Source organism: Mustelus asterias, chromosome 12 (genome assembly GCF_964213995.1).
Source record: "Mustelus asterias chromosome 12, sMusAst1.hap1.1, whole genome shotgun sequence".
NCBI lineage: Eukaryota > Metazoa > Chordata > Chondrichthyes > Carcharhiniformes > Triakidae > Mustelus > Mustelus asterias.
In genome coordinates, this window is record NC_135812.1 from 107,275,249 (window position 1) to 107,301,287 (window position 26,039).

The window sequence follows — 26,039 nt, forward strand, 5'->3', positions numbered from 1 at the left end:
TGGAAACTTAAAAACACTACCTGTATCTACCCTTCCTGTTACATCCTCAAAAAATGAGCAAATTTGTCAAACATGATTTACCTTGTGTAAAACATTCAGCTTTACGTTTGATTATATTCATCTTTCCTAAATGAGTAGCTGTTTCCTGTTTGATTATTGACTCCAGCATCTTGCCATATTAAACTAACTACAGTTCTCTGCCTTCTGCCTTTTTGAACAAGGATGGCACATTGGCTGCTTTCCAATCCTCTGATACCCACCTGGAATTTAGCGAATTATGAAAATTTGCAACTCACTGCAGCCATTTCCATTAAAACCCTAGCGTGCAGTTCAACGGGTCCTGGCGACTTGTCCACCGTTAGCTTCTTGCAGTTCTCTAATACTCTATCCCTTGTGATTGGGAGTTTCTATGTTCACAGAATCACAGATTACTACAGTGCAGAAGAGGCCCTTCGGCCCATAAAATCTGCACCGATGCATGAAAGGCCCTGACCTGCCCACCTAACCCCACTTGCCAGCTCTTGGCCCATAGCCCTGAATGTTATGATGCGCCAAGTGCTCATCCAGGTACTTTTTAAAGGATGTGAGGCATCCCGCCCCCACCACCCTCCCAGGCAGCACATTCCAGACCCTCACCATCCTCTGGGTAACAACGTTTTTCCTCAAATCCTCCCTAAACCTCCCACCCCTCACTTTTACCCTGTGTCCCCTCGTGACTGACCCTTCAACTAAGGGGAACAGCTGCTCCTTATCCACTCTGTCCATGACTCTCATAATCTTGAACACCTCAATCAGGTCGCCCCTCAGTCTTCTCTGCTCCAGAGAAAACAACCCAAGCCTATCCAACCTCTCCTCATAACTTCAATGCTCCATCCCAGGCAGCATCCTGGTGAATCTCCTCTGCACCCTCTCCAGTGCAATCACATCCTTCCTAGAATGTGTTCTCCTGTTTCACTTGAAATTAGTCCATTTGATAATTTAAGGATATTTGCAATGTCTTCCACAGTGAAGACAGATGCAAAGAAATATATTAAGCATATTTGTTATCAATTCACCCACCTTGTTCAGCAGAGGTCCCACATTTACCTTAGCCGCCTGCTTCCTATTTATATATCCATAGAAACTCTGTTTTATGCTACATGGAATTAGAGAGTCATAGAGGTTTACAGCATGGAAACAGGCCCTTCAGCCCATCTTGTCCATGCCGTCCAGTTTTTAACCATTAAGCTAGTCCCAACTGCCTGCTATTGGCCCAGATCCCTCTATACCCATCGTACCCATGTAACTGTCTAAATGCTTTTTAAAAGACAAAATTGTACCCGCCTCTACTACTACCTCTGGCAGCTTATTCCAGACACTCACCACCCTCTGTGTGAAAAAATTGCCCCTCTGGACCCTTTTGTATCTCTCTCCTCTCACTATAAACCTATGCCCTCTAGTTTTAGACTCCCCTACCAAGATATTGACTATCTAGCTGATCTATGCCCCTCCTTATTTTATAGACCTCTATAAGATCACCCCTCAGCCTCCTACGCTCCAGAGAAAAAAGTCCCAGTCTATCCAGCCTCTCCTTAAAACTCAAACCATCAAGTCCCGGTAGCATCCTAGTAAATCTTTTCTGCACTCTTTCTAGTTTAATAATCTCTCTCTCAAAATTCATTTGCTCCCTTATGAGTTTTGAAGTCTTTTGCTGCTGGATCCTAAAAACTTCCCACTCCTCTGGTCTGCCCCTATCCCTTGCCTCTTTGTAATTCCTGTTTTTCAATTTAACATTATCCCTGACATCCTCCCTTGTTAACCATGGATTTTGCCTCTTTCTTGTGGAGTCCCAAAGGGAATACGAATGGGTTGTAGTAGAGAAACAAAGCAGTGGTCCGGGGTGTGTAGGCGGTGGGATAATGGACAGCTGTGTCCGAGAGCAAAAAGAAAACACGGAAAACAAGATTGAGACTGGCACACGGCAAAAACAACTTTGTACAGCGTCCAGCTTTCAATGGCCCATTGATTCTGTCTATACTTCCCGTGGCCTTGGAAAAGCAGCCAGCATAATCAAGGACACTTTGACAAAGGGTCGTGTGGACTCGAAACATCAGTTCTTTTCTATCCTACAGGTGCTGCCAGTTCTGCTGAGATTTTCCAGCGTTTTCTCTTTTGATAATTAAGGACCCCACGCACCCCGGACATTCTCTCTTCCACCTTCTTCCGTAGGGAAAAAGATACAAAAGTCTGAGGCCACGTACCAACCAATTCAAGAACAGTTTCTTCCCTGATGCCATCAGACTTTTGAATTGACCTACCTTGCATTAAGTTGATCTTTCTCTACACCCTAGCTATGACTGTAACACTATATTCTGCACTCTCTCCTTTCCTTCTCTATGAACTGTATGTTTTGTCCGTATAGCGCGCAAGAAACAATACTTTTCACTGTATGTTAATACATGTGACAATAATAAATCAAATCAAATCAGTCAGCTTGGGTGTCAAAGCAGCGAGATACTGAATACATCTTACTGATTTGTGGGGTGATCATTGTAGATGTCTGGGGCAGTCGGGAAGGATGAGGGAGGCTACATGCATAAATGTTTAAAGGTAGTGGGGAACAAACACTGCGAGATTCACTAACAGAGACACTGGGTGAGATTCTCCAGCCTCCCAGTGCGTGTTTCCCGATGGTGGGAGACTGCCGTTCACTGGCAGTGGGATTCTCTTTTCCCACTGCTCTCAATGGGATTTCCCACTGAAGCCACCCCACGCCGCCGGGAAACCCACGGCAGGGGGTGCGCCGCTGGCGGGACCAGAGAATCCCACCCACCGGTGTGAACGGCCGGAGAATTCCGGCCACTGAGTGCAGGAGCCAGGAAGGTCAACCTTTAACAAAACACTGGCTGGGTCGTGGCTACAATATTGTGTCCAATTCTGGACACTGGACCTTGGGAAGTGTGTCGAGGCTTTCGGAGATGGTGAAGGTGGGATTTACTCCAAAGGTGAGGGAATTCAGTGAATGTGGAGAGACTGGAGAAATTGGGATTGTCTGTCTGGGAGCAGGGAAGAAGGAGAATCCAACAGTGCAGAAGGAGGCCATTTGACCCAGCAAGTCTGCACTGACCCCAATCCCAACCAGACCCTATCCCCATAATCCCATGCATTTACCCTAGCTAGTCCCCCTGACACTAAGGGGCAATTTATCATGGGTAATCCACCTAACCCACACATCTCTGGACTGTGGGAGGAAACGGAGCACCCGGAGGAAACCCACGCAGACACGGGGAGAACATGCAAACTCCACACAGACAGTGACCCGAGGCCGGAATCGAACCTGGGTCCCTGGCGTTTGAGGCAGCAGTGCTAACCACTGTGCCGCCCAATAGGAATATGGGCTCAACTCTCTCGAATTGAATTTGGATCCTCCTACCCCAGAGATATGAGTGATACCAGCGCTGGAACCGGTTCAAAGGAAATTTAATTGAGGCGTTCCAAACACGGAAGTGTTTAACAGAGTATTGTACGGACGGAGCAGAGGAGCATCGGACACAGAGTTCAGATCATTGGCAGAAAGGGTGGATGAAGCTGACCAATGGGAAGTGGAAGCAGGTTCATTAATATTCAAAAGAGAATTGGATAAACAGAGAGGACATTTTCAGAGTTGTGGGGAAAGAGCAGGGGAGAGGGCAACCAATTGGATAGCTCTGTCAAAGAGCTAGCACAGGCACGATGGGCCTTCATGAATATTGTCCTTTTTCATGGCACCTTTGGCAGGTTTATGAAGAGACTCATTAATGTGGACTCATCCCACCCATGTTCACACATCTGCATCTCTGTCCTGATGATAATGGAGACCAGAGTCCTTCAGATGGAATGGAAGCAGAAGGAGGTTGCCACTCTCTCCCTATTGGCTGAGAATGATCCACTGTCTTTGGTGAGTGACGGAATCACTGATTCAGAACAAGCAAAGGTTATTGTTTTATCGATGGGGAGGAGCAGGGGGTGGGTGTCTGACAGGGGAGGACAGGGTGTGTCTGAGGGGAGGGGCAGAGGAGGCAGGGATGGAGAAGGCGAGACAGAAGATGCTGAGGAAAGGGGTGGGGGTGGAAATGGGGAGGTGTCTGGGGGAAAGTTCCCTACTGTTTAAATTGGCTGTCACTCCAGTAGTTCAAAACGGTGGCACGGTGGGGCACAGTGGTTAGCACTGCTGCCTCACAGCGCCAGGGACCCAACTTAGAGTCTGCACATCCTCCCCGTGTCTGTGTGGGTTTCCTCCGGGTGCTCCGGTTTTCTCCCACAGTGCAAAGATGTGTGGGTTGGGTTGGTTGGCCATGCTAAATTGCCCCTTAGTGTCAGGGGATTAGCGAGGGTAGATGGAGGAAGGGGATAGGGACTGGGTGGGATTGTGGTCGGTGCAGACGCGGTGGACTGAATGGCCTCCTTCTGCACTGTAGGGATTCTATGATTCTCTGAATTCTAGTTAGAGTCAAAGAACTTTACAGCACAGCATGAGGCCCTTTGGCCCATCGTGTCTGTACTGGCCATCAAGCACCTATCTCTTCTAATCCCATTTTCCAGCCCTTGGCCCATATCCTTGTATGTTATGGGCGTTTCAAGTGCTCATCTAAATGCTTTTTAAATGTTGGTGAGGTGTTCCTGCCTCTCCCACCCTTTCAGGCAGCGAGTTCCAGATTCCCACCATCCTCTGGGTGAAAAGATTTTTCCTCAAATCCCCTTTAAACATCCTGTTCCTTACTTTAAATCTCTGCCTCCTGGTTATTGATCCCTCCACTCAGGGGAAACGTTTCTTCCTATCTATGCTATCAATGCCCCTCATAATTCTGTACTCTTCGATCAGGTTCCCCCTCGGCCTTCTCTGCTCTAAGGAAAACCGCCCCAGTCTATCCAGCCTCACTTCACAGCTGAAACGCTCCATCCCAGGCAACATCCTCCGCACCCTCTCCACTGCAATCACATCCTCCCGATAGAGTGGTGACCAGAACTGCACACTGTACTCTAGCTGTGGCCTAACGAGTGTTTTGTACAGCTCCTTAATAATCTGATCTTACATTCTGTTAATAAAAGCAGGTATCCCAAATGCCTTCTTAACCACCTTATCCACCTGTCCTGCTGCCTTCAGGGATCTTTAGACATGCACCCCAAGGTCCCTCTGGTCCTCTGCAGGTGTCTTATTGTTCATTGTGTATTCCCTGGTTTTGTCAGTCCTCCCAAAATGCATCACCTCACACCTTTCACGGTTAAATTCTAATTAGTTTACACCCCCCCGCCCCCGCCCCCGCCTCCCCGCCCCGCCCCCGCCTCCCCGCCCCGCCCCCGCCTCCCCGCCCCGCCCCCGCCTCCCCGCCCCCGCCTCCCCGCCCCGCCCCCGCAGTGCGGCCCACACCCTGTTCACAGTCACTCTGACAGGGGCAGCACGGTGGCACAGTGGTTAGCACTGCTGCCTCACAGCGCCAAGGACCCAGGTTCAATTCCCGGCTGTGCGGAGTCTGCACGTTCTCCCCGTGTCTGCGTGGGTTTCCTCCGGGTGCTCCGGTTTCCTCCTATAGTCTGAAAGACGTGCTGGTTAGGGCGCATTGGCCGTGCTAAATTCTCCATCAGTGTTACCCGAACAGGTGCCGGAGTGTGGCGACTAGGGGATTTTCACAGTAACTCCATTGCAGTGTTAATGTCAGCCTAACTTGTGACTAATAAATAAATGAAATAAATAAAGAATAAACCTCTCTTTGTTGAGGGACCCATTCTCCTGATTGTAAGTCAGACAGCACGGACAATGCAGCTTTAATTAAATCTCTTTCCAATCTCAGGCTCTTTGGGCTGAGAACACTCGGCGGGGATGAGAAGGAAACAGGTTTGCACATTGCCGTGACCCCAGGATCAAAACTCTCAGTGGGGGCTTGGGTTCAAAGGGTAAGGTCACGACATCCTATGTGTTGACCCTCTTCTGACCTCACACACGTGACTCCCGAACCCAACACATCACCAGCTCATCAGGACACTTTAATGAACTGAGTTGACAATCTGGCAGCAATTAGGATGGAATGGTGAGTGGCTTCCTGCTGGGGATTTGCACCCAGTAGAAACTGAATTGACAGCAACGGAGAACTGACCCCAGAGTGCGAATTAATCCTGTCATCTCAGAGAGTTCTACACTCATATTTGAGCCACTGTTGTTACAGAAGGCGGCCATTCGGCCCATCGAGTCAATGCTAGCTCGCTGCAGAGCATTCAGTCAGTCCCCTTCCCCCTGCTCCATCCTCATATCCCCACAAGTTTATTTCCCTCAAAAGCCCATCCAATTCCCTTTAGAAACCATCCAGTGTCTCCACTCCCCCCCCCCCTCACCCCCCCAGGCCCCCCACTCAGAGTGAGCGAGTTCCAACTCATTCCCCCTCGCTGTGGAAAATCTTCTTCACAAACACCCCTCTCCCCACCCCCGTATCTCTTGCCCCAAACCTTAAATCTGTGCCCCCTCCAGTCCTTGTACAATCAGCCAATGGATTCCTAGAGGTTGACAGCATGGAGGACAGGCCCTGTGGCCCATCTTGTCCATACTGCCCAGTTTTTAACCACAGCTTCTCCGTGTCTGCTTATCCTGAGGGGTCACAATGTGGTCCACTGCTTGTTCCAATCCATCTCCATCCTCCATGTTGTTGGGTAGACTGAGAGAAACTGTTTCCTCCACGGGGGAGAGGGGAAATGAACGGGGAAATGCAGAGCCTTAAACCCCAAAACCTCAGCAAAATGATGCTGCAAATCTAAACTAAAATCCAGCTGATTGTGGGTGCTTGCTGGGCGTGCACTGATCCAGACGCTGCGGTTTTTGTTCCTGGGCTGCAGAGTTTCCGTGTGAAAGGGCCTCCGTATGAATCAGCTGCAGTTAGTGGCCAGCATGGGGCCTTTGCCAGGAGCCAGGGCCTCGGGGTGTCGAGGTGGGGTGAACTCCACTGGGAAAGCCCAGGATCAGCGAGAGTTCCAGGCCACAGGTGGAGGAAGGGCAGTCGGCAGCAAGAGCCTGGGGTTCGATTTCAGCAGCTCCCCCAACATCGCTTCCTGATGCTGGCTCTCTGCATCAGGCACTGAGTGTTTCACAATGAGGAACCCCTCCCCCCCTCTCTACTACACCCTCCTCCTGTCCCCGACACCTTCCCCTCTCCCCCTCCCCTCCCCCCTCCCCCTACACCCTCCCCGTTTCCCCTACACCCTCCCCCTACACTCTCCCCGACACCCTCCTCCTCTCCCCTCACCCTCCCCCTCCCCTGCTTTCCTCTCCTCCCATCCCACTCTATCCTCTCCTCACTCCCCCACCCCCTCCTCCCCACCCCTTCTGCCCCATCCCCCTCCTCTTTGCCCCTCCCCCTACTCTCCTCCCCCCTCTTCCCTCCCCCTCTCCTTTCCTCCCCGCTACCCCCTCCTTTTCCCCTTCCCCCCTCTTCGCTCCTCTCCTTCCCCTCCCCATCTCTGCCTCTACACCACCCCACCCCCCTCCCCTCCGCCTCCCCCTCCCCCCTCCGCCTCCCCCTCCCCCCTCCCCTCTCCCTCTCCCCTCTCCCTCCCCCCCTCCCCTCTGCCCCTCCCCTTCTCCCCCTCCCCCTTCCCTCCCCCCTCTGCCCCTCCCCCTCCCCCTCTCTTCCTCCCCCTTCGCCCTCTGCCCCTCCCCCTCCCCCCTCTCCCTCCCCCTCCCCCCCCCTCCCCCTCCCCCCTCACCTCCTCCCCTCCCCCTCTCCCCCTCCCCCCTCTCCCCCTCCCCCTTCCCCCTCTGCCCCTCCCCCTCTCTCCCTCCCCTCCTCCTCCTCCCCCTCCCCTCTCGCCACTTACTCCACTCCTCTCCCTCTCCTCCCACTATCCCCCTCCTCTTCTCCCCGCTACCCCACCCTCTCCTGGTCAGCCACACTTGATGTGGAGTGACACCTCTCAAGCTATAAGCCCCTGGCAACAGACTAGTGACCTATTCCAGGAATTACTCGGCATGGAAACAGGCAAAAGTCAGTTTTCCTGCACCGCTCGGTACGGGTAGAGAATTGGAATTGGATGATCTAATTTAGTTGTCGGTCCAAGGGGCTGAATGGCCTCGCATTCCTATATAATTCAGTCACATCAGTGAAGTTACTGCTTAACCTTTGCTCCACATTATAGAGAGTACATCTCTCCAAAGATTACCTCCTGCACACTTAATACAACCATCTCTCTACTGACTCACATTGTGCTAGCACAGTCTCGATGGGCTGAATGGTCTGTGCTGAATTGTTTGAGGATTTTATGTGGTTCAGTGTGAGATTTATCTGAGAATATTTCTGTGGGGAGCCCGGGGGATGTTGCATTAAATTACAGCAGAATACAGATGCCAGTAGTTCTTGTTGTTTGATGTTGTTCAGATTGTCTGACTCGGTCTGATGGAGGTTCAGTCCGCAGCGATGAGGGGATGTTTTGTTTGCTGATCTGTAGTTTGGGACGGGCTGGTTGGGGCAGATGGTCTTTGCCTGGCAGTCCCTTCCTATGGACTTTTCTCAGTTTTAATCACTGTCCAATTATTGAACAGGTCCAAGTCCCTCTGCATTTAACTCCATCATCCACTCCTCCCACCCTGCGGTTAACAACCCTAACCCAACCCAAGCTGGCTCTTTAAACCCCACTTTTCACACCCTCGAGACGTCTGTAAGCACGTCACAGCCAATGAAATACTTTCATGAGGCATTCCCCTGACCAGGATGTAGGAAACACAGCGGCTGATGTGTGCACAGCAAGATCCCACAAGTAGCAATGAGACAGTAACTAGGTCATCTGTGATTAAGGGAAAGTTATTGGCACGGATTCCAAGCAACAACTCCCCCCCTGCTCTTCCTTGAATAGTGCCTTTTACATCCACTCAGGAGAGCAGACAGCTCCCCCCCTCCCCCCAAGTCTGCAGCATGGTGGCACAGTGGTTGGCACTGCTGCCTCACAGCGCCAGGGACCCCGGTTCAATTCCTGGCTTGGGTCACTGTCTGTGTGGAGTTTGCAGGTTCTCCCCCTGTCTGCGTGGGTTTCCTCCGGGTGCTCCAATTTCCAACCACAGTCAGAAAGACGTGCTGGTTAGGTGCATTGGCCATGCTAAATTCTCCCTCAGTGTACCCGAACAGGCACCGGAGTGTGGTGACTAGGGGGATTTTCACAGTAACTTCATTGCAGTGTTAATGTAAGCTGACTTGTGACACTAATAAATAAACTTTAAACTGAATGTCTTCGCTGATAGATGGCACTCAGCAGTGCGTCACTCCCTCAGTACTGACCCTCTGACAGTGCGGCACTCCCTCAGTACTGACCCTCTGACAGTGCAGCACTCCCTCAGTACTGACCTTCTGACAGTGCAGCACTCCCTCAGCACTGACCCTCTGACAGTGCAGCACTCCCTCAGTACTGACCCTCTGACAGTGCGGCACTCCCTCAGTACTGACCTTCTGACAGTGCAGCACTCCCTCAGCACTGACCCTCTGACAGTGCAGCACTCCCTCAGTACTGACCCTCTGACAGTGCAGCACTCCCTCAGTACTGACCCTCTGACAGTGCAGCACTCCCTCAGTACTGACCCTCTGACAGTGCAGCACTCCCTCAGTACTGACCCACTGACAGTGCGGCACTCCCTCAGTACTGACCCTCTGACAGTGCGGCACTCCCTCAGCACTGACCCTCTGACAGTGCGGCACTCCCTCAGTACCAAGCTACAGAGTTGGAGTTATTGTCTGGAGCAGGGTTTGATGTTCTGGCTGAGAGGTGCGTATATTCTCCACTCAGCCACACTTCTGCGGTGTAAAGTGATGATTTCTGCCTCGGGATCGCCACGTGCTAACATTTTCCTCGTGTTTAATCGCAGCTGATTTGGACAATATCCAACCCCGGGTGACATGTCTTCCTGTGATTGGATCAATGAGTCCAGTAGACCTGTGGTCACTGTTATCATCAAACAAATCCAGTTACAACTCGACCGAGAAGGGCAAGGGCAGCAGATACTGGGAACACCACCATCTGCTGGTTCCCCTCAGTCATCCTGACTTGGAAATATGTTGTTGTTCCTTTACTGCCGCTGGGTCAAACTCCTGGAATTCTCTCCCTAACAGCACTGTGGGTGTACCTACACCACATGGACTGCAGTGCTTCAAGAAGGCAGCTCACCACCACCTTCTCAAGGGCAATTAGGGATTGTCCATTGGACAGTCCATTGGGACTGTTTATACTGGGAGGGGATTGGGTCCATTGGGATTGTCTATAATGCAAGGGGATTGGGTCCATTGGGACCCATTAGTTAAGTCGGGCAGCATGGTCGGTGCAGGCTTGGGGGGCCGAAGGGCCTGTTCCTGTGCTGTAATTCTCTTTGTTCTTTGACTCTCTGGAACAGGAACATGGTATTTCTGTCTGACCAGTGGTAGAATGGGAGGCTGTTTCAATCTGTGAACACATAAACCCTCGGCAATGTGACAGAGCGGTTTATTTAACCGACAGAGTTAATGGAACTCTCGAGACGGACTCTCGCAAGGAGCTCAGCTGATAGGCCTCCAATATACTTCATTGATATGCAAATATGGAAGCCTGGATCATTCCCAAAGATTGTTTGCACCCCTTAATGGGACAATATTTCACTCATAAATGTAAGCAAAGCCTTGGCGATGTTGCGCCACCAATTATTAATTCCTTAGTCATGTTCAGTGAACTCTGAAAGTTTTCGGAAATGTTGGAAGTACAGAGGGCTGGTGGCCATGCCTCACTGAGTGCTTAATTGGTTCCCTGTTGGTTTTTAAAATGGAGACTGGTTATTAAATAAATGTCAGTCTATTTATCTGAACGTGTCAGATGTTTAAAGGTTGTCCTGACATCAATGTTCAACCATTTCAGACAGCATGAGGTTATAATACTGATTGCAGACATGGTCCCTCTATCTATATTGTTAACAGCAATGAATGAGTGGGGCCAAAATGCCGCAAGCCAGAGTTCGAGAAACATTAGATGTAACTTCCAATTCTTCATCTCTCCCATCTGTCAGGCACGAGTCCTTTTAGCCAATCTCCCGGTTTTGTGAGTTAGCTCCGGAGGTAAGCTCCAATTCATAGAATCCCTACAGTGCAGAAGGAGGCCATTCGGCCCATCGAGCCTGCACCGACAACAATCCCACCCAGGCCCTATCACTTTAACCCCACATATTTACCCTTCCAATCCCCCTGACATTAAGGGGCAGTTTTAGCATGGTCAATCAACCTAACCCACACATCTTTGGAGTGTGGGAGGAAACCGGAGCACCCGGAGGAAACCCACGCAGACACAGGGAGAACGTGCAGACTCCACGCAGACAGTGACCCGAGGCTGGAATTGAATCCGGGTTCCTGGCAGCAGTGCTAACCAATTCACCCTCCACCTTCCCTCCATTCCTACCCGATACTCTGGAATTCACTCCACCCCCCTCCCTCCTCCTTTAAGACATTCCATGAGACAGACCTATCTTCTTTGACCGAGCTTTAATCGACCGTTCCAAGATCTCTGAGCCTGGCTCTGCATCAAATTGTGTTTGATAATATTCCTGTGATATTTTATTGTGTTATGTGAATCCAGATTGTTGTTGTTGCTGTGTGCTTGTGTCCAACTCTCCACACTGAGATAACTGAGATCAGGACCTCGGTGTGGAGGGGAACTCACATTCTATTTACTGTGAAAATGATGTGCCATGGAAGCTTTTCACCTGGGACTCATCAGGACAGATTCTCAGGAACACCAAATCTCAAAGGAAACACCAATTCATACTGCATGAGAAGACGGCACTGATTGGTTGGCAAGTGGACTCTAATTGGTCTGGGTGTTGCAATGGAGAATGCAACAAACATCAGTTTGGGCGGCATGGTGGCACAGTGGTTAGCACAGCTCCAGGGACCCGGGTTCAATTCCTGGCTTGGGTCACTGTCTGTGTGGAGTCTGCACATTCTCCCCGTGTCTGCGTGGGTTTCTTCTGGGTGCTCCAGTTTCCTCCCACAGACTGAAAGAACAAAGAACAAAGAACAGTACAGCACAGGAAACAGGCCCTTCGGCCCTCCAAGCCTGTGCCGCTCCTTGGTCCAACTAGACCAATCGTTTGTATCCCTCCATTCCCAGGCTGCTCATGTGACTATCCAGGTAAGTCTTAAACGATGTCACCGTGCCTGCCTCCACCACCCTACTTGGCAGCGCATTCCAGGCCCCCACCACCCTCTGTGTAAAAAACGTCCCTCTGAAGTCTGAGTTATACTTCACCCCTCTCAGCTTGAGCCCGTGACCCCTCGTGATCGTCACCTCCGACCTGGGAAAAAGCTTCCCACCGTTCACCCTATCTATACCCTTCATAATCTTGTATACCTCTATTAGATCTCCCCTCATTCTCCGTCTTTCCAAGGAGAACAACCCCAGTCTACCCAATCTCTCCTCATAGCTAAGACCCTCCATACCAGGCAACATCCTGGTAAACCTTCTCTGCACTCTCTCCAATGCCTCCACGTCCTTCTGGTAGTGCGGCGACCAGAACTGGACGCAGTACTCCAAATGTGGCCTAACCAGCGTTCTATACAGCTGCATCATCAGACTCCAGCTTTTATACTCTATACCCCGTCCTATAAAGGCAAGCATACCATATGCCTTCTTCACCACCTTCTCCACCTGTGTTGCCACCTTCAAGGATTTGTGGACTTGCACACCTAGGTCCCTCTGTGTTTCTATACTCCTGATGACTCTGCCATTTATTGTATAACTCCTCCCTACATTATTTCTTCCAAAATGCATCACTTCGCATTCATCCGGATTAAATTCCATCTGCCACCTCTCCGCCCAATTTTCCAGCCTATCTATATCCTGCTGTATTGCCCGACAATGCTCTTCGCTATCCGCAATTCCAGCCATCTTCGTGTCATCCGCAAACTTGCTGATTACACCAGTTACACCTTCTTCCAAATCATTTATATATATCACAAATAGCAGAGGTCCCAGTACAGAGCCCTGCGGAACACCACTGGTCACAGACCTCCAGCCGGAAAAAGACCCTTCGACCACTACCCTCTGTCTCCTATGGCCAAGCCAGTTCTCCACCCATCGAGCCACTTCTCCTTGTATCCCATGAGCCTTAACCTTCTTAACCAACCTGCCATGTGGGACTTTGTCAAATGCCTTACTGAAATCCATATCGACGACATCCACGGCCCTTCCTTCATCAACCGTTTTTGTCACTTCCTCAAAAAACTCCACCAAATTTGTAAGGCACGACCTCCCTCTTACAAAACCATGCTGTCTGTCACTAATGAGATTGTTCCGTTCTAAATGCACATACATCCTGTCTCTAAGAATCCTCTCCAACAACTTCCCTACCACGGACGTCAAGCTCACCGGCCTATAATTTCCTGGGTTATCCCTGCTACCCTTCTTAAACAACGGGACCACATTCGCTATCCTCCAATCCTCAGGGACCTCACCCGTGTCCAAAGAAGCGACAAAGATGTTCTGGTTAGGTGCATTGACCATGCTAAATCCTCCCTCAGTGTACCCGAACAATGTGGCGACTCGTGGATTTTCACAGTAACTTCATTGCAGTGTTAATGTAAGCCTACCTGTGACACTAATAAATAAACTTTAAACTTTCTTCTCAAGCTTTTGTTTAAATTCAAAGCAGGCAATTGGCTCGGATACTTTGGGCCCTAAACAAAGGGAAGGTGTCCAGTTATTGAGCCTTTCTCCAGTAAACCTGGAGTTGGGGGAGACAACACTTTCCTCGGGCATTCCCCATGACAACACCCAACCAATCAGAGTCCATGGGCAACCAATCAGCATCCTCTCCTCATGCCGTACAAACTGTCACTCCCTTTGATAAAAAGCACCATCAGCCTTGTCTGTCTTTACAGCAATATTCACGTCCTGTTCCACCAAGTGACTACTTCCTGTTTCCTTTACCCCCTTATTCATTAACAGGATGTGGGGGTGTCACTGGCTAGGCCGGCATTCATTGCCCATCCCTAATTGCCCCTGGTGGTGAGGGTTTGGACCCAGCGACAGTGAAGGAACGGTGATATATTTCCAAAAGTGACTTTACAGTCTTCACAATGACAGGAGGTTTTGGCTGAGTGGATACAGAGAGACTGGTTCCTCATGAGGAGGAGCAGAGACAGAGGTCATCAATATAGGATTTCATTGATTGGTTCTTGGGATATTGCCCAGCATTCATTGCCAAGCCAAGCTACGGGGCAGGTGAGGACGGCAGATTTCCTTCCCTGAAGGACACGACTGAATAAATGGGTTTTTACAACAATGGACAATGTTTGCAGGGTCGTCATGAGATTTTTAACACCAGATTTTTTTTTATTGAATTCAAATTTCACCATCTGCCGTGGTGGGATTCGAATCCAGGTCACAGAGCATTATCCTGGGTCTCTGGATTACGAGTCCAGTGATAATACCACTACGCCACTGCCTCACCGATAGTCACCAAGAAATCCAGTGGGGAATTCAGGAGAAACTTCTTTACCCAGAGAGTGGGGAGAATGTGGGACTCTAATGACAATCATGCCTTATACACCTATGACTGTGCGGCCAAATTCCCTTCCAATTCGATTTTCAAGTTTGCTGACGACATCACCGTAGTGGGTCGGGTCTCAAACAATGACGAGACAGAGTACAGGAATGAGATAGAGAATCTGGTGAACTGGTGCGGCTACAATAATCTCTCCCTCAATGTCAACAAAACAAAGTGGATTGTCATCGACTTCAGGAAGCGTAGTGGAGAACATGCCCCTGTCTACATCAATGGGATGAAGTAGAAATGGTCGAGAGCTTCAAGTTTTTAGGTGTCCAGATCACCAACAACCCGTCCTGGTCCCCCCCATGCCGACACTATAGTTAAGAAAACCCACCAACACCTCTACTTTCTCAGAAGACGAAGGAAATTTGGCATGTCAGCTACGACTCTCACCAACTTTTACAGATGCCCCATAGAGAGCATTCTTTCTGGTTGTATCACAGCTTGGTCTGGGGCTCCTGCTCTGCCCAAGACCACAAGGAACTACGAAAGGTCATGAATGCAGCCCAATCCATCACGCAAACCAGCCTCCCATCCATTGACTCTGTCTATACTTCCTGCTGTCTCAGCAAAGCAGCCAGTATAATTAAGGACCCCATGCACCCCGGACATTCTCTCTTCCACCTTCTTCCATCGGGAAAAAGATACAAAAGTCTGAGGTCACATACCAACTCAAGAAAGTTTCTTCCCCGCTGCTGTCAGACTTTTGAATAGACCTACCTCACACTAAGTTGATCTTTTTCGACACCCTAGCTATGACTGTAACACTACATTCTGCACTCTCTCGTTTCCTTCTCTATGAACGGTATGCTTTGTCTGTATAGCGCGCAAGAAACAATATTTTTCATTGTATGTTAATACATGTGACAATAATAAATCAAATCAAATCAAATCAAAAACTCACTCCCACAGGGAGTGGGGAGAATGTGGGACTCACTCCCACAGGCAGTGGGGAGAATGTGGGACTCACTCCCACAGGGAGTGGGGAGAATGTGGGACTCACTCCCACAGGGAGTGGGGAGAATGTGGGACTCACTCCCACAGGGAGTGGGGAGAATGTGGGACTCACTCCCACAGGGAGTGGGGAGAATGTGGGACTCGCTCCCACAGGGAGTATGGAGAATGTGGGACTCACTCCCACAGGCAGTGGGGAGAATGTGGGACACGCTCCCACAGGGAATGGGGGAGAATGTGGGACTCGCTCCCACAGGGATTGGCCGAAGCAAACAGTATCGATATATTGAAGAGGAAGCAAAGTAAATACATGAGGGAGAAGCGATAGAGGGTTACAATGGTAGAATTTGAGATGGGGAAAGATGGGGGGGAGACTGGAATGGTGAATAAATGCCAGCATGGAGTGACTGGGCCGAATGGCCTGTTTCAGTGCAGTGTGTCCTGTAGGATCCTATTTAAAGTCCGGAGGGCATGTGTGACTGAGGGGGACTGGCGTCTGCTGTCTTTACCCTTCTGGGTGGGAGAGGTTGTGGGTTTGGAAGGGTGGGTGGGGAATGTGCCGGAACGTACACACTGAATGGTGATTAATTACAGTCCCGCAATCCATAATGGCCCTCTCTGTGGAGTTTGGATAAATTCACTTTTAAAAAACAATCTCTGTCATTAAGCACACACGGCAAACACCATAAAGGGAGAAAGGGAATTCATTACAGAACACACTGTTATTATTTGTTAAAAGGGTAATTCCCCACAGTAATATAAAAAAAACACAATTAAAAGTCAGGAACACTGGCATTTGCTGTTTAATATTTAGTGCGATAAATATTTTAAAAGTTGCTGTAAAGTTTTATGGGTTTTCAATGATTCAGCTTAGATTCAGGCATCCCATCCAAACCTGGGCTACAGCACGGGGCAGATCGTCACGGTAACCAAACTAACGGGAACCTCATGGTCAGAGAATCTTTTTTAAAAAAGAGGCCCCTAAACCGGGAGAAAGCATTGGCTGAGCCTCCAGTATGGCGAATGTAGCATGAATCAAATGAGGTGTCTGGGGCCTGTGTCTCAAACATCTCCAAGTGAGGGCCTTAAAGATTATTAGTCACAAGTAGGCTTACATTAACACCACAATAAAGTTACTATGAAAAACCCCCAGTCGCCACACTCCGGTGCCTGTTCGGGTACACTGAGGGAGAACTTAGCACGGCCAATCCACCCTAACCAGCACGTCTTTCAGACTGTGGGAGGAAACCGGAGCACTCGGAGGAAACCCACACAGACACGGGGAGAACGGGGAGAGGGTCTGTATGAGGCTGATTTCCTGAGGAATATTTGACTGAAGATGGGTCTCCAACACCCTCTCCCCTCCCCCTCCTCCTCCCCATCTCCCCTCCCCATCTCCCCTCCCCACTTCCTATCCACCCCCTACCCCTCCCCCATCTCCCAATCCCCCTCCCCCCTCTCCATCCTCCCCTCCCCAACCCCCCTCCCCTCCTCCCTTCCCTCTCCTCAACCCCTTCTCATCACCCCCTCTCCGTCCCCATCTTTCCTCCCCCTCTCCCCTCCCATTCCCCCCCCACCCCGCCCACCGACTTGTGTAGGACAGGTTGGAACATTCCGGCACATTCACTCCCAGCGCTAACTGGCTCGGTGAGAATGTTCATTCCAACCTCACTGGAAATATTTTCACTTTCAATTTCCAGCTGAGAGCCTCACTGTCAGGGTGGGGTGGGGGTGGGTGGGGCTTGGGGGGGGGGGGTAGGGGGGATAGGGGGGATGGGGGAGTAGGGGGTGGTGTGGGTAGGGGGGATGGGGTAGGGTGGATCGGGGGGATGGGGGGGTAGGGGGAATGGGGGGTAGGGGGTGGAGTGGGTAGGATGGATGGGGGGTAGGGGGGATGGGGGTAGGGAGTGAGGGGGAAAGGGGGATGGGGGTAGGGGGTGGGTAGGGGGGATGGGGGGGTAGGGGGTGGGGGGAAGGGGGGATGGGGGTAGCGGTGGGGTGGGTAGAGGGGATGAGGGGGTAGGGGGAATGGGGGGTAGGGGGGATGAGGGGGTCGGGGGAATGGGGGGTAGGTGGGTGGGGGTTAGGGAGTGAGGGGGAAGGGGGGACGGGGGGGTAGGGGGTGGGGGGAGGGGGGATGGGGGTAGGGAGTGAGGGGGAAGGGGGTTGGGGGTGGGGGGTAGGGGGGATGGGGGTAGGAGGTGGGGGGAAGGGGGGATGGGGGTCGGGGGTAGGGTGGGTAGGGGGATGAGGGAGTAGGGGGGTGGGGGTGCAGGGGGTGGGGGGGGTGGGGGCAGGGGGGGGGTTCCTTAAAGACGGGGGTCCCACCAACAAGGCAAATGTTTCAGATGAAGCCCTTGTTGTGAAATGTTTTTGGAAGGGTTTGGGAAGGGTTTGGGAAGGGTTTGGGGGTTGAGTGCCGGGATGTGGGATCTTTGCGTCTCCTCTCGCTCTGCTGTTTGCTGTCACTGTTTGTCACAAAGGGAAAGTTCCGGACAAGCTTTCCAGTGAGCCAGTGAGAACAGTTTGTAATGAGTTCCTAACCTGAGAATGTTTTCTGTTTGAAATCGCTGGGATAACCGGTATTGGTTAATTTTTTAATATTAATTTGTGGGACCGTGGGCATCGCTGGGCCAGCATTTATTGCCCATCCCCAGTTGCCCTTGAACTGAGTGTCTCGCTCGGACATTTCAGAGGGCAGTTGAGAGTCAACCACATTGCTGTGGCTCTGGAGTCAGATGTCGGCCAGACCGGGTAAGGACAGCAGATTTCCTTCCCTAAAGGACATTAGTGAATCAGGTGGGTTTTTCCGACAATCGACAATGGTTTCATGGTCATCAGTAGATTCCTAATTCCAGATTTTTTATTGAATTCAAATTCCACCATCTGCCGTGGCAGGATTTGAAACCGGGCCCCCAGAACATTAGCTTAGTTTCTGGATTAATAATCTAGCGAGAATACCACTAGGCCATCGCCTCCCTAGCTTGAGTTTTGTGATGTTCCTCACCATCCCTCACCGTGCCGGTGTCTGCCCCCCCCGCCACTCACCTCCCCAGAAAAAGCTTGTCCATTTAGTAGATGCTCGGAACCGTGACTGTCCTCGCTCCCAAAGTGTAACCGAATTTCCTCGAGGCGATAACTGTAGGTCATTGGACCCCCGGACACATTGACCAAATGCTCCTTGTCCAATCGCAGTGAGACGTGTCGCCCAGTGTTGTACATGGTGCCGCTCAGCTGTAACAAAACACAGAGAGAGTGTCAGCGCGTGTCGGTCCTGAGGCACAAACCAGCATCCCACCAGAAACCCACACGCCCCTCACGCTCAGAAGGTCAGGGTTCAATTCCCACTCTAAAAACAGGAGTATGAAATTCAGGGGGACACACCAGCAAAGGTATTGAGGGAGTGCCGCACTGTCAGAGGGTCAGTACTGAGGGAGTGCCGCACTGTCAGAGGGTCAGTGCTGCGGGAGTGCCGCACTGTCAGAGGGTCAGTGCTGAGGGAGTGCCACACTGTCAGAGGGTCAGTACTGAGGGAGTGCCGCACTGTCAGAGGGTCAGTGCTGCGGGAGTGCCGCACTGTCAGAGGGTCAGTGCTGAGGGAGTGCCGCACTGTCAGAGGGTCAGTACTGAGGGAGTGCCACACTGTCAGAGGGTCAGTACTGAGGGAGTGCCACACTGTCAGAGGGACAGTACTGAGGGAGTGCCGCACTGTCAGAGGGTCAGTGCTGAGGGAGTGCCGCACTGTCAGAGGGTCAGTACTGAGGGAGTGCCACACTGTCAGAGGGACAGTACTGAGGGAGTGCCGCACTGTCAGAGGGTCAGTACTGCGGGAGTGCCGCACTGTCAGAGGGTCAGTACTGAGGGAGTGCCTCACTGTCAGAGGGTCAGTACTGAGGGAGTGCCTCACTGTCAGAGGGTCAGTACTGAGGGAGTGCCGCACTGTCAGAGGGTCAGTGCTGAGGGAGTGCCGCATTGTCAGAGGGTCAGTACTGAGGGAGTGCCGCACTGTCAGAGGGTCAGTGCTGAGGGAGTGCCGCACTGTCAGAGGGTCAGTACTGAGGGAGTGCTGCACTGTCAGAGGGTCAGTGCTGAGGGAGTGCCGCACTGTCAGAAGGTCAGCACTGAGGGAGTGCCGCACTGTCAGAGGGTCAGTGCTGAGGGAGTGCCGCACTGTCAGAGGGTCAGTACTGAGGGAGTGCTGCACTGTCAGAGGGTCAGTGCTGAGGGAGTGCCGCACTGTCAGAAGGTCAGCACTGAGGGAGTGCCGCACTGTCAGAGGGTCAGTACTGAGGCAGTGCTGCACTGTCAGAGAGTCAGTGCTGAGGGAGTGCCGCACTGTTGGAGATTGGATGGGAAAGATCCTGACGGGCTATTTTAAAGAGCTAGGAATTTGCCCCTGAGTTTTGATGCATGTTTATCCTTAACCAACATCACAAACATCATTTTCACATTGCTGTTTGTGGGAGCTTGCTGTGCACAACTTTCCTGCCGTGTTTGCTCCATCGCAGTGACTGCGTGCACTGGGACTGCAAAATACTTCACTGGCTGTAAATTGCTTCAGGATGTGACCGGCACTATAGAAATGCGAGTCTTCCTCTCTCTCAAAGTGGGCTTCTGGTTTGTACTAATGATGGTGTGAATTCCCAACGCCTGATCCCCTTCTCCAGCTCTCTCGGAACCCTGCTCAAAATCCCATCGCCTGATCCCCCTCTCCAGCTCTCTCGGAACCCTGCTCAAAATCCCATCGCTTGATCCCTCTCCAGCCCTCTCGGAACCCTGCTCCTGTTTCCTGGGCCTCTCTGGTAACTATTTCCCTTCCAATTTTTACTCCCACAAAAAGTCCCCAGATTGCTTCTTCTTCATACCGAGTCCCTCGGTTTTGGAACCCGCGCTCTGCTGACCAAAATTCCTTCATCCAAATTTCCCATTCAATGAAAGCCTTGAAGACCTTTTAACAAGATCCAGTGCCCCCTCTATCCTCTCCCCTCATCCCTCCTCCCATCCGCACACTTTCCCCCCCCCCCCCCCCTCCTTCTCCCCCCCACTCCCACTTACACTTGAGGAATCTGTCCATCCCTCTCCTCCTGACCTTCTGGGGGTAATTCTAGGACACGGTGGCACAGTGGTTAGCATTGCTGCCTCACAGCGCCAGGGACCCGGGTTCAATTTCCGGCTTGGGTCACTGTCTGTGTGGAGTTTGCACGTTCTCCCTGTGTCTGCGTGGGTTTCCTCCGGGTGCTCCGGTTTCCTCCCACAGTCTGAAAGATGTGCTGGTTAGGGTGCATTGGCCGTGCTAAATTCTCCCTCAGTGTTACCCGAACAGGTACTGGAGTGTGGTGACTCGGGGATTTTCACAGTAACTTCATTGCAGTGTTAGTGTAAGCCTCACTTGTGACACTAATAAATAAACTTTACTTTAACTTTTACTGCGGAAACAGCCTCACTGAACTCAGTAAATGTGATATTGGTTGAGATACAAATTGGGATTGGCCAGGGCATTGGGTCGAATGCCTCTGTTTTTTGTCAAATACTTTCCTGGGATCGTTAGCATCCAACTTAGCGTCTCAGTGGAAAGAGAGCACCTCTGACAGAGCAGCACTCCTCCAACGCCGCCAGCTTAGATTATGTGTTGAAGTCCTGGAGTGGGAACTGGACCCTTCAGCATTTAAAGACAAGGCCAGGAGAAGCAAAGCTGACCATCGCATTTTGGTTTCGGATTCATGGTTTCAAAAAGGGGCACCTCATATCACACTGACACGTGGGTTATTGCCATCAGCTCCCTTTGAGAAACAACTCGCACCGAGCAATGCCACGGGTGATCCACTTGTAACACAGAGCTGGTCACTCAAGACGCCTGATTGAAATGTGGAGATTGGCCGAATTGCAAACAATTATCCATCCGCCTTGTAGACAATTTCAAAGTTGTTGTTTATGAAGTATCAAAATCGGATAGAATCAGCTGTTCCTCATTGAGCTGCACTGACTCCAAGAACAAACTCAAATGAATAACGCTTAGTTCACGCCCGATAGCCTTTCGCATCTTTGAGTTTACAGCCTCCTGGATTCAAAGGGCAGGATTTTCCGGCTGTTCCCACCGGCAGAATCTTCCAGTCAACACCAACAGGACAGGGAATAGAGCGTGGGTGGGATTGTGGTCGGTGAGGACAGGATGATCCTGCCATGGGGGAATCCCATAGGTGGAGGGGGAAAATCCTCTGGGGAGGGGATTCCCACAGAGGGGGGAATCTCACCCAAAGAGTTGAACAATTTCACACAGAATCATTGAATCCCTACAGTGCAGAAGGAGGCTATTCAGCCCATCGAGTCTGCACCGACCACAATCCCACCCAGGCCCTATCCCCGTAACCCCATGTATTTTACTCTAGCTAGTTCCCCTGAGACAAAGGGGCAATTTATCATGGCCAATCCATCTAACCCGCACATCTTTGGACTGTGGGAGGAAACCGGAGCACCCGGAGGAAACCCACGCAGACACGGGGTGAACGTGCAGACTCCGCACAGACAGTGACCCAAGCTGGGAATCGAACCCAGGTCTTTGGCGCTGTGAGGCAGCAGCGCTGACCACTGCGCCACCATGCCGCCATCTTTTTAAGGCAGAGATAGATAAATTTTTGAACAGTAAAGGAATTAAGGGTTATGGTGAGCGGGCGGGTAAGTGGAGCTGAGTCCACGAAAAGATCAGCCATGATCTTATTGAATGGCGGAGCAGGCTCGAGGGGCCAGACGGCCAACTCCTGCTCCTAGTTCTTATGTTCTTATTATCATGATCTTGTCCCCTTTTTACAGACAGCAGCTGTTTGTCTTACTTCTCTCTCTCCTTCCACAACCCCCTCTCCTTCTCTACCTGCCCCATTCCCACCCCCTTGCACCATCATCTCCTTTATCATCAGCCCCTCCTGCTGTTCATCTTATCACCACTCTTCCCCTTGGCTCCTCCTCCCCTTCCCCTTCCTGACACCCTGTCGCACCTCCAACCTTTCCCCATTTCCCTGAGAATTTGTTTCTCTTGTGATGCTCCTGTGTCTTTAAGAAATATATTTTTAATCATGTTCCCTGCATTTTGTAACCCTGTTTCTTTTGTTATTTGCACCGTGAGGTCTGGAACGGAATCTTTTATTGCTGCTTAAATGGTTTAAATGGGGTTTTGTTTATTTTTAATCTGGACCAAATGCATTCTCTGGGAGGCTACGACACTTCTCTGGGGCGACACGGTGGGACAGTGGTTAGCGCTGCTGCCTCACAGCGCCAGGGACCCGGGTTCAATTCCCAGCTTGGGTCACTGTCTGTGTGGAGTTTGCACATTCTCCCCGTGTCTGCGTGGGTTTCCTCCAGGTGCTCCTGTTTCCTCCCACAGTCCGAAAGACGTGCTGGTTAGGGTGCATTGGCCGTGCTAAATTCTCGCTCAGTGTTACCCGAACAGGCGCCGGAGTGTGGCGACGAGGGGATTTTCATAGTAGCTTCATTGCAGTGTTAATATAAGCCTACATGTGACACTAATAAACAAACTTAAACTTAAAAATAAACTAAAACTTAAACCTTTGAATTGTTGTTTGAAGATTGATTAACAGTCAGGTGGGACAGCTTTTTTCTGTCCCAAGAGTTCTTTTACTTTCAGTTTTGGCTGCTGGCTGGGTAGAAGGTGTCGGACCCCAGACTGGGTGCAGTATTTCTGTGTCTCTCCCTGGTATTGGAAATCCTGCTGATTAGTTCAGTTTCTCTTGCCTTCCTGGTGTGAAAGCTCTGCTGGCTAAAAGCTAATGCTTAGCTATGGATTACCTGGGGCAATTTACCATGGCCAATCCACCGAACTACCTGGAGAGGTGCTGGAAATTCCCAGAACGGAAAAGCCAGAGTTTCAATTCTCCAATCAAAGCACTGAGTCGCAGCAGGTGCTACAGAGCTGGAAAATCTAGCATCACGTACGCATTCTTATTTCCTGTGCTAAACCTGGGATGGCCGTATGTTTATAAGGAAGTTTGTTTGATAGATCATAGAACAGATCACAAGAACAAAGAACAGTACAGCACAGGAAACAGGCCCTTCGGCCCTCCAAGTCTGTGCCGCTCCTTGGTCCAACTGGACCAATCGTTTGTATCCCTCCATTCCCAGGCTGCTCATGTGACCAGCCAGGTAAGTCTTAAACGATGTCAGCGTGTCTGCCTCCACCACCCTACTTGGCAGCGCATTCCAGGCCCCCACCACCCTCTGTGTAAAAAACATCCCTCTAATATCTGAGTTATACTTCGCCCCTCTCACCTTGAGCCCATGACCCCTCATGATCGTCACTTCTGATCTGGAAAAAAGCTTCCCACTGTTCACCCATCTATACCCTTCATAATCTTGTACACCTCTATTAGATCTCCCCTCATTCTCCGTCTTTCCAGGGAGAACAAGCCCAGTTTACCCAATCTCTCCCCATATCTAAGACCCTCCATACCAGGCAACATCCTGGTAAACCTTCTCTGCACTCTCTCTAACGCCTCCACGTCCTTCTGGTAGTGCGGTGACCAGAACTGGACGCAGTATTCCAAATGTGGCCTAACCAGCGTTCTATACAGCTGCAACATCAGACTCCAGCTAAATAGAATCCCTACAGTGCAGAAGGAAGCCATTGGTCCATTGAGTCCGCCCCGACCACAATCCCACCCAGGCCCTGTTCCTGTAAACCCACATATTTATCCTGCTAACCCCCCTGACACTAAGGGGCAATTTAGCATGGCCAATCCACCTAACAACTTTGGACTGTGGGAGGAAACCGGAGCACCCGGAGGAAACCCACGCAGACACGGGGAGAACGTGCAAACTCCACACAGACAGTGACCCAAGCCGGGAATCGAACTCGGGATCCTGGTGCTGTGAGGCAGCAGTGCTAACCGTTGTGCCGCTGTGCTACTCTGGAACAATGTTGGAACATTTCATATAGTTGTTAAGGTTTGTACAATATCATCATTTTTTTTCTTGTTTGCAATTGGTAAAGGTTATTGCTAATTTTCTTTCTATATGTTAACTGTATTCTTAAATAAACTTTGTTTGATAAAAGCTCCCTAGTGGGTCATTCGAATCATACCTGGAGTGAAACATCTCATGCTCACCCTAGCCAAATTTAAAATGGAAAACTTATGGTCCAGGCTGACTTTATAAAACACCTTGGAGTTTTTGACCGGGGTTCTAACACTCTCCACACACACTGCCTGAGCCGCTGAGTATTTGCTGCATTTTCTGTTTTGATTTGAGATTTCCAGCCTCCGTAGTGTTTTGCTGAGTGTTGTTGGTGAAGTCTGGAGTCTCTCGCTGCCCCTCGCAACAAACTCACCTCCCAAACCTCACACAATCGTACTCTTTAACTTCATTCTTTTGCAGGATGTGGGCGTCACTGGTGAGGCCAGAGCAATTGTTTCCCATCCCCTATTGCCCCTGAACTGAATGGTTTTGTCCTTCCATTTCCGAGGGCAGTTATGTCACATCCACGCTGCTGTGGGTGTGGAGTCACATCTAGGAGGTCAGGATGGCAGATTTCCTTCCCGAAAGGGAGATTGCAGTCAACCAGATGGGTTTTGTTTTAGCTGTAATCAGTGATAGTTTTCTTCTCACCATCACTAGAGTTCAGATTTATTATTAGAATTGAAATTCCATCAGTTGCCTCATGCTGGGATTTGAACCCATATCCCAAGAGCCTAGGCCTCTGGATTACTAAATCCAAAGATGTGTGGGTAAGGTGGATTGGCCATGATAAATTGCCCCTTAGTGTCAGGGGGACTAGCTAGGGTAAATGCATGGGGTTACGGGGATAGGGCCTGGGTGGGATTGTGGTCGGTGCAGACTCGATGGGCCGAATGGCCTCCTTCTGCACTGTCGGGATTCTCTGATTCTACTCGTCCAACGATATTACCACGACACCACCAGCTCCCCGAAGAGGGAGATAATATCCTGGACGAGGAGGCTACTCAGGCCATCCTGCCTCTCCCAGCACTTACTTCACTTTGCTTTACCGGATTCACTGCTCCCGATGCGATCTCCTTGACATGGGGGGGACTAAACATAGACTGGGTGACCACATTGTGGAACACCTTCACTCTGTCCACAGCTGCTGCCTGACCTGCTGAGTTTATCCAGCATTTCTGCTTTTATTCCAGAATATTCAGAACTGACTTTTCCTCCACCTAACCACGAGTAATGATCTGGGAAAAAAGACAGAATCGACCAGATTTACACTGCGATAGAGAGGTACACTGCTCCTCCAATAAACCAGCCAAACACCAACTGACAGTGCACAGTCTCACTCTGATTTACTCTGTATCTAACTCCGTGCTGAACCTGTCCTGGGAGTGTTTGATGGGGACAGTGTAGAGGGAGCTTTACTCTGTATCTAACCCAGTGCTGTACCTGTCCTGGGAGTGTTTGGTGGGGACAGTGCAGAGGGAGCTTTACTCTGTATCTAACCCCGTGCTGTACCTGTCCTGGGAGTGTTTGATGGGGACAGTGTAGAGGGAGCTTTACTCTGTATCTAACCCAG

The 26,039-nt window shown here is 50.8% G+C and overlaps 1 protein-coding gene across 2 annotated transcripts in view; it reads right to left on the bottom strand.

Annotated features, from left to right (window-relative positions):
• LOC144501810 (carbonic anhydrase-related protein 10) overlaps positions 1-26,039 on the bottom strand; it is a 448,509-nt gene that overhangs the window by 108,429 nt on the left and 314,041 nt on the right. For both annotated transcript variants that reach the window (XM_078225854.1, XM_078225855.1), the window contains exon 4: positions 18,554-18,739. In XM_078225854.1, coding sequence (XP_078081980.1) covers positions 18,554-18,739 — 186 coding nt within the window. The remainder of the gene's footprint in view (positions 1-18,553; positions 18,740-26,039) is intronic.